Here is an 8,471-nt window from a genome sequence, read left to right on the forward strand (position 1 = left end):
TGAGGTTTCCACAGTGATTTATTGTTCATTATTCTTACGTTTTCATGAAGATAATTCACATATTTCAAACATCCTCAAACATTTAAAAGGCATTATCACTTTAAATAACTGACACTTGACTAGCAAAGTTATGAGCACCAACATCACTAAAAGTCTTTCCTCTTACTTTTTTTTAAATAACACTGATGAACCAGTGGAAGCAATTTCCCTTCTTTGTGAAGCCTATGAGTGTCAGTTGCGCCTCCAATAAAAGTTCCATTGACAAATATTCTTGGCACCTATTGGATAAACAAAAGATTAGGTATCACCCTGGTGTCAGAAGTATAAGACCATTTCACAGAATAATAGCAGATGCTCACACTCTGGGTACTTTCATGGGCCTGGCACCATAGTAAGTTCTGTCACCAATTACCTATTTAAGTCTTTACCTAAACCCTTACTATTTTTAGCTTCATTGTGGAGGAAAATGAGGCACAGGAACTTGCCCAAGATCACAATGATAGCAAATGACCAAACCCGGGACAATCTGACTCGCAACACCTTCCTCCTAATCGCTATGGTATATAAAAGGCAAAATAAAGCAGTCTCTAATTATTAATAGTGTTAAAAAGGTTCTTTGTTACAGTTGTTTACTGAAGGCGAGGGGAAGAGCACACTATAAGCTTCTTCCATGCACATATAAACAAGAAGGAAAATGGTGACCCTGTATGTTTTTCTGATAATGCATATTATGGAAACATCTACAGATTTCAAGAATCTAAAAACATGGAGCACTAAAGCACTCCTCTTAGCACAGTAACTCAACACTGACCCCTGGTCTGTACTGTCCAAGTAAAGGGAGGAAGGATACTTCTTCATCCTGATGAGAGCTCCAGGAGGACCTGAAAGATTCACGGACAAGCACTCCTGACAACACCATTACCCCACCCATGCCAGTCAAAACACACACACACGCGCGTGCGCACATGCACACACACGCACACATGCGCGCACAGAGCAAGAATAAAAATAAAATGAATCAACACTGCTGTTTCCTAGTCTATGAATCTGGTTCCCAGATCTGCCGTCTCCTTAATCGATATAAGATTATCAGAGTATGCCTGGCTCTCTTTTCCCAACACGAGGGTCTAGGTTCTAGGTGATCCAGGTCACCACCTATTTTGGGGAAAAGCACCATAAAGGATATACTCACGGTTCTTTCACCAGTCATCTTGTAAAGAGCGTCTTGAAACTGGCTTCCATATTCGAGCATGTCCAATTCCACCACTTTATAATTAACATTTATGTCATGGAAAAGTTTTTTTGCCATCGTACAATAAGAACAAGATGTTTTTGAGAAAATCACCACGCAATTATCAGAAATTGTTTCCTGAAGTAAAACAAACAAACAAACAAATCATTTTAATTCTAGACATGACGTTTGGAAAGAAATCATGATAGAGTGGAAAGAGTGTGGATTTTGGAGTCTCACGATCAGGGCTCAAACTAAGTCTCCATCATCTATTTTCTCATCTGTAGACTGAGGACAAAATTACTCATTTGAAAGGAACATTATTAGGAAAAAAGGATGTAACAGAAGGAAAGTGTTGGCATGGAGTAATAAAAATAATCATAGAAAATCCATATACAGCAAACACTTCCGTGTGCCAGACACAATTCTCAACACTTGACCTTTATTACCTCATTTAAACCTCACCACAACCGTGAGGTAGGTCCTAGTATCATCTCCACTTTGCAGATGGGGAAAGCGAGGCCGAGGAATAAGTTACTCATGATCCTCAGCTAATAAGTGGGAGAGCTGGGATTTGAACCCAGGCAAGTCTGGCTCTACAGTCCACACACTTAATCTCTGTTATACTGCTTCTTGAATATTCAGTAAGTGTTTGGGAGTTAAGCCCTCACCTTCCCTAATTTTCATTTTATTTATATATTTTTTTTCCCCCAAAGCCCCAGTAGACAGCTGTATGTCATAGCTGCACATCCTTCTAGTTGCTGTATGTGGGACGCGGCCTCAGCATGGCTGGAGAAGTGGTGCGTCGGGGCGCGCCCGGGATCCGAACCCAGGCCACCAGTAGCGGAGCGCGCACACTTAACTGCTAAGCCACGGGGCCGGCCCGTCACCTTCCTTAATTTTCAATGGTGAGGACTGATGTATGGTTTCTCTTTGAAATGGAAGGATCTCACTGACCCAGGTATAAAGAACAGCTTACCCCTCAACTTCCACTCCTTCCTGTATATCTTTACAATGAAAAAACTGCCATTACTGTACTGATAAGGTATTCTTTATTGTTGTTCCTGGAAAAGCTACCTCCAGAAATGCTGATCCGACAGGGTTGAGGCAGAGGTCAGGAACTGTTTCTTTCTTCTTTTTTTTTTTTTTTTTTTGGTGAGGAAGATTGGCCCTGAGCTAACACCTGTGCCCATCTTCCTCTATTTTGTACGTGGGACGCCACCACAGCACGGCTTGATGAGTGGTGTGTAGGTCCGAGCCTGGGATCTGAACCCATGAACCCCAGGCTGCCGAAGCAGAGCACACGAACTTAACCACTATGCCACCAGGCCGGCCTCAGAAACTGTATTTTTTTAAAACCTGTCCAGATGATTCGAATGATGTCAGCCTTGTTTGGAAACTACCCTCCAGGCCTTTATTACCAAGACCATGAGACTTTGCTATGCATGTGCATTGCCTATGAAATTTGTTTTGTGTCTTTGTTTCTAAATATACGAATGTCCAGGTCCTTCAAGAGATTCTGAATGGAAAGGTCTAGCACCCCGGCATCTGTCTAGGTTGCTCTTATGTGGGGCATAAGTAGCACCTTCAAGAAGGACAAAAATAAGAAAGAAAACCCAGGCAAAGTGATTCAGAAGTTATAGCCGCCCTTGGGTGTGAGAAGCATTCTAGGTCACAGTCTACCTGTCTGCAAGGTGGTCTGTTCTTATGCTTTCTCTTCTGCTTACTCATAATATTTAGTACACAAGTCTATCTCAGGGAGAGTCAGCCATACCAGAGATGTCTTAATGAATCCATTTTCTAGATGAGAAAACTGAGGCTGAGCGGTTCACGCTACCGGGATTGGACCCAACCTGTCTCAGCACCACAGCCGGTGCTCTTCCCTCGCTGTGCTGCCTCAGGAAACAGCCACACACTGAGGCCATCATTCACAGAGCGATGGGCATCCTGGGAACTGACACACAGTACCAACAGTGATGCAGAGCTTCCAAAGTGAGCTGAAACTCAGGATGACCATGTCAAAGTTCCTTGAACGCTCCTTCTCACCTTTTCTCAACCTCATCCTTGCTAAATACTTCATGATTTTGTATTTTTATTTTAAAAGAGGCAACTCTCTCATGATAGGTTTCTAGCATTGCTGTTAAATTCAACAGCTATGAGTGAATACTTTTTTCGCCCGATGAATTAAAGGCAGAAATACATATGCAGCGGTGGTTGGTGGCAAAGAACAGAGAAAGAGAACACGAGTATGTCTTGTACATGGCAAGGAAAGAAAACCATACACACGAGAGACATTTTCTGAGGCAGAATTAACTGGACTTCGCAGTGAAAGAAAACGACAGAACACAGCAATGCACGGTATCCCTGAGAGGACCATTTATGGAGCAACTACTGTATACTAGGTTCCATGTTAGGGAAAGAGAGTTGTTAAACAGCTTCCCAGGCCAAAATCAAATACTACTCCTGGCTAAGGGCAGCCCGACTGGTATCAACGTAGACCTGAGGTGGGTAGGATGGAAAGAAGCCACCAACTTCATACACCCAACTTAGAAGGAGTGAAGACTACATTAACAATAAACCTCATAAATTTTGACTACCAAAATGATCTAGAACTTTTTTGTCACATGGATTATTTTGTAGCAGATTTTAAAATATATAGTAATTTAGTGATTCATTTGCTGAACTATGTCAAGTTTGGATATTGAATGAGTATATTAAATGTGTAAGACACAGGGGCCAGGTGGCATAGCGGTTAGGTGCACGCGCTCCACTTTGGCGGCCCGGGGTTCACAGGTTCAGATCCCGGGCACGCACCAAAGCACCGCTTGTCAAGCCACGCTGTGGCAGCGTCCCATATAAAGTAGAGGAAGATGGGCACAGATGTTAGCCCAGGGCCAATCTTCCTCAGCAAAAAAGAGGAGGATTGGCATCGGATGTTAGCTCAGGGCTGATCTTCCTCACAAAAAAAAAAAAATATGTAAGACACAATTCTTTTTCCACAGAGGAAAGTGTTCTCCTCCATCTCCCACATCACTCACTTGGATCTGATTCACAGGAGCAGTTGCTGACTTCCCCAAAGATGATGATGTGCTGTTCCCCATCCTGGAAGGAATTTTAAAAGTCAGTGAAGTTTATTAAATAACAAAGGTAATATATCAGATGAGATCCATTTCAAGGAAACCTGATATGCAAATATATATCCAGACTTATGACCTAAAAAAAACAGTTTTACTTATTATCAGCACAAAATATCAGTTTACAAAGTATTTGTTTACTAAAACCAAAAGGGTCTGTGTCCTTCTCTAACTAGCCTCCCAATGCCCTGAGTTATTCGATAAAAGCACATTTACTGTGTTTAAAGCCTGGCACACTCTTATTTCTGAACACCAAATTTCAAAGACTGTCCTAATGATTGGCCACATGACCTGAGTGTTGGTTTAAAAAACTGCTACTTTCCATTTTCTTATTAAAACATGCCAAAACTCCATGAACATTCTGTGAAACAGAGAACCTACAAAGATTCAAAGATTTTGAGGAAACTAAGGTATGTCAACCACAACAATCCATAGCTCCCAGTGTCCCAATCGTAAAGTGGGAACAATAACCAATCCCACCTCAAAGGGTTTTGTGAAGATTAAATGAATTGACACACAGAAAACAGAAAAGTGCCTTGAACACAGTAAATCTTCAATAACATTTGACATTATTACTATTATTTCTTGTTTATACGGACCCTCATTATCTCCATATTTATTACCCAAAATCTAGCTGGTAGGAGCTTGTAAAAGGAGGCATTCATTGTAACAAGAAAATATTCACTAAAAAACTGACCATTTAATATCATCAGATCTCTCTGCCTATCCCCAGAACGTTTCCCCATCCACTTTATCTTTCACGATCAGCCAGGCCCTACTGCATTGCTGGAACAATATCAAACACTGTGATGCAAACTAACTGCAGAGTGAAATGACAAATCTTGCAAAAGGATAAGATAATACAGCCTTCAAAAGAGAATTACCCGAATATCTAAGGATTAAGAGAGTAAGATAAAGAATTGAAACTTCAAATATTTCAGAAAATATTCCCCTTATGATTATGTTGCAAAACTCAAGTCCTAATAGAAAAACTTCTCCTTCCAAACACTTCATTCATTCATGGTGAGTGCACTTAAAATTTACATGTTGTTAAATATAAAAGTGAGCTACTTTTTATAATGTTTAGTTACCTTTTTTCAAAGGTACCAATCAAAACTTTTATATTTACCATATGGCATGAAATTTTAGTACTTTTTTTTTTTTTTAATTTTTATTTCTTTATTTTTTCCCCCAAAGCCCCAGTAGATGGTTGTATGTCATAGATGCACATCCCTCTAGTTGCTGTATGTGGGACGCGGCCTCAGCATGGCCGGAGAAGCGGTGCGTTGGTGCGCCCGGGATCCGAACCCGGGCCGCCAGCAGCGGAGCGCGTGCACGTAACGGCTAAGCCACCGGGTCAGCCCTTTAGTACTGTTTTAAGAATCCACTTTAAATGGCTTTTTACAGGTTATCCTTGGAGGATGAGCATCTGTTCTATATGGCCATGCCTGCACACTTAGAATAAGAATGCTCTAACAAACATCACTTTCAGTAATAACAAAGAGTTAGGGGTAGAAACTACTCCAAGGGAACATTATAACTCCCCGGTGTTTACAATCTATCGTTCTTTGCTTCCCAATAGATTAGCAATGAAACCTTTAAAACAAAAAGGGTCTGTGTGCTTATCTCAGGAAGGGGTTAGGAGCAGCCAGGTAGAGAGACTGCAGCCAGCTTGGGGGGAGAGTAGAAGGAGCAGCTTTTAGAAAAAAGCAAGCTGGGCCGCCTGGTGGCGTAGTGGTTACGTTCAGCATGCTCCGCTTCAGTGGCCCAGGTTTGCAGGTTCAAATTCCGGGTGCGGACTTACAGCACTGTCAGCCACGCTGCAGCAGCAACCCACATACAAAATAGATGAAGACTGGCACAGATATTAGCTCAGGGTGAATCTTCCTCAGCAAAAAAAAAAAAAAGAAGAAGAAGAAAAAGAGAAAAGCAAGCTGAGTTCCTGGAGCCTAAACCAGAAAAAGAGGTTAAGCAGCATTAGCCCAGACCTAAGTAGGAGCTTTGGTGGAATAAATCAGCAATCTATTTGGTTTATCAACTAAGAAAACAAGTCCTTTTCATCTCAAGTCCAGCATTTAATCATCATGCCCAAACCATGTACTATGCATTTGCATCTACTATGCATTTACTACTGAAGCAGGCGTTCCAGTAGAACTTTCATAGAAGAATGTTTTCTTGGGTAGTGAGAGGAGGAGGGAGGTGCATTCTGAAATATCACCCCCTTCGCTGCCAAATAAAAGAGAAAGCTCTGGAAGGCAACTTTTCCTTCAATTCTAGTTGAGCTCGATGAAAGTTATCAGCTAGTTAGGAAACGGACATCACTGGAGAAGCAAGTGCACAATAATTGGTTCACTTCAACACCTATGAAGCACCCACTAGTCATGCCGCCTTTATGGAGGGCCTACTATGTGCTAAGTAGGCAGAGTGCTAAATGCGCCAGGGACACATACACTGGAGAAACACGGGATCCTCAAGGACCTGTCAGTCAAACAGTTACACCACGTAGCACCTTCTGAGAGGTTCTCTAGCTTAGCACAGAAAGTTAATCAAGAGTTCCCAGCGCAAAACTGGTAAGAGTTACCAGATCAAGCAGGTAGGAAGAGACTCCCAGACTGAGGGATGGCTGCCCAGTGGCCGGCGCAGATCTGCGAGCTGGCAGGCCAGCCCTGTCCAGGCGCGCGGACACACGTCAGCCAAGGCAGTGGATCCTCCACCGCAGGCCTGGCGGCCGCGGGACATTCGAAGCGGGGAAGCGAGGGAAAGCAGTGCCCCCGCTCCAGCCAGAGGCGACATCAACACGAATAAGCCACAGTCCCTATCCGCAAAGACTTGGCCATTTAGCAGGAAGCGTCACCTTCACTTCCTGCAGCCGGGTTGCCAGGTTTAGCAAATAAAAATGCAGAACGCTCGATTACAATAGAATTTCAGATAGAGCGAGAAACTGTTTGTCTAAGTACGTCCCGTGCAACAGTGGGGATATACTTCGACTAAACAATTATTCGCTGTTTATCTGAAACCTCAATTTCTTGGAGCATCTTGTATCTTATCTGGTAACCATGGAGGAGGCCGGGGGGTTCAAGCGAACACGACTCAAGTATTTCCAACCTGAGAGTCACGGGATCCTCAGGTCCACACAACCGCGCAGGGCACCATGCTGTCCCCACCCTTCCCAGGCCCCCGCCTCCCCAGGAGCCTCCGATCGTTCCGACTCGGGGCCCACCCGGCGCGCGCCCGCCGCGCCCCGTACCCCGAGGCCGCCGCGCCCGCCGCGCCGCCGGGCGGGCCCCCCGAGGCGCTCGCGCTCCGGCTCCGGCCCAGCCGCGTCCCCGCCCGCGCCGCGCGGCGCCAGGACATGGTCGGAGCAGCGGCCCCGCAGCGCGCGCAGGGCCGGCGATCGCCGCCCCGGACCGCGCGCCCCGCCCGCCGGGCCCCGCGCGCCCCGCCCCGCCACGCCCCGGGCTGCCCGCGCCGCCGCCGGCCCGGCCCGTCTCCCCGCGCGGCCCCGGGGCCCCCCCTGCGCGCGGAGTCCCCGCGAGGCGGCCCCGCTGTCCACGGCCGTCCCCGCCCCCGCCGACGCGCCCCCTGCTGGTCTCCAGGGCGCGTCCCAGCCCCGCACCTGCTCCCTGTACGGTTAGGGACGCTCGCAAGGCTCAGTGCGCGGGGCCCGCGAGCCACGTGCTGGCGACACAGGAAGACAGATGATGACTGTCCGAAACAATCAAGTGCCTGAGATGTGGACTGAGCGATGGCGGCGTCATCACAGCTTCCTGTCGGACGGGTCCCTGTGCTGCTGCAAGAGGGGCCCAAACATGTCGTCTTAAAATGAGGCCGTTGGCGGAGAACCCGTATAAATCATGGGAATATTGGATTTTACATTCGGAGCTCAAAGAAACAAGTAATCCAGTGTAGAACGTTCGTTCCGTAGAAAACGAAGATTGTTGTCAAAATAAAAATGAAATTAGAAAATAGGACTTAAAATAGCCTGGAGGTGTTTCGCTATGGCTTTGAAAATAGGCGAGTGCTGCCAATGATGATTGTGCCGCTCAGTCTCCGTAATAATAGCCCTCGGTGCGTCGCGGTGTAAGATGAGTGGGTCGGCCTTTATT

General features: G+C 45.6%; 1 protein-coding gene across 4 annotated transcripts; it reads right to left on the reverse strand.

The window, feature by feature from the left end:
• On the reverse strand, nt 1-8,056 carry GLRX2 (glutaredoxin 2). 4 transcript variants are annotated; one of them, XM_058533718.1, is made up of 4 exons: nt 7,982-8,056; nt 4,270-4,333; nt 1,193-1,369; nt 1-278 (listed from the first exon to the last, which is right to left on the reverse strand). In XM_058533718.1, the coding sequence occupies exons 2-4, from the start codon at nt 4,330-4,332 to the stop codon at nt 147-149; spliced, it is 372 nt and encodes a 123-aa protein (XP_058389701.1). In that variant the 5' UTR covers nt 4,333; nt 7,982-8,056; the 3' UTR covers nt 1-146. The 4 variants fall into 4 exon arrangements, with proteins under 4 accessions (XP_058389701.1, XP_058389700.1, XP_058389702.1 ...); XM_058533717.1 differs by lacking the exon at nt 7,982-8,056 and adding an exon at nt 7,613-7,730; XM_058533719.1 differs by lacking the exon at nt 7,982-8,056 and adding an exon at nt 7,471-7,489.
• Between the last annotated feature and the right edge of the window lie 415 nt (nt 8,057-8,471).

The sequence above is a fragment of the Diceros bicornis genome, chromosome 38 (genome assembly GCF_020826845.1).
Source record: "Diceros bicornis minor isolate mBicDic1 chromosome 38, mDicBic1.mat.cur, whole genome shotgun sequence".
Taxonomy (NCBI): domain Eukaryota; kingdom Metazoa; phylum Chordata; class Mammalia; order Perissodactyla; family Rhinocerotidae; genus Diceros; species Diceros bicornis.

Coding starts and splice junctions, on each gene's coding strand:
- GLRX2 (XM_058533715.1), bottom strand. CDS start 7,158: ATGTCGCCTCTGGCTGGAGCGGGGGCACTGCTTTCCCTCGCTTCCCCG. Junction 4,334..6,946: donor CTTCCTACCTGCTTGATCTG/GTAACTCTTACC, acceptor AATTCCTTCCAG/GATGGGGAACAGCACATCAT. Junction 1,370..4,269: donor CTCCTGTGAATCAGATCCAA/GTGAGTGATGTG, acceptor GTTTTACTTCAG/GAAACAATTTCTGATAATTG.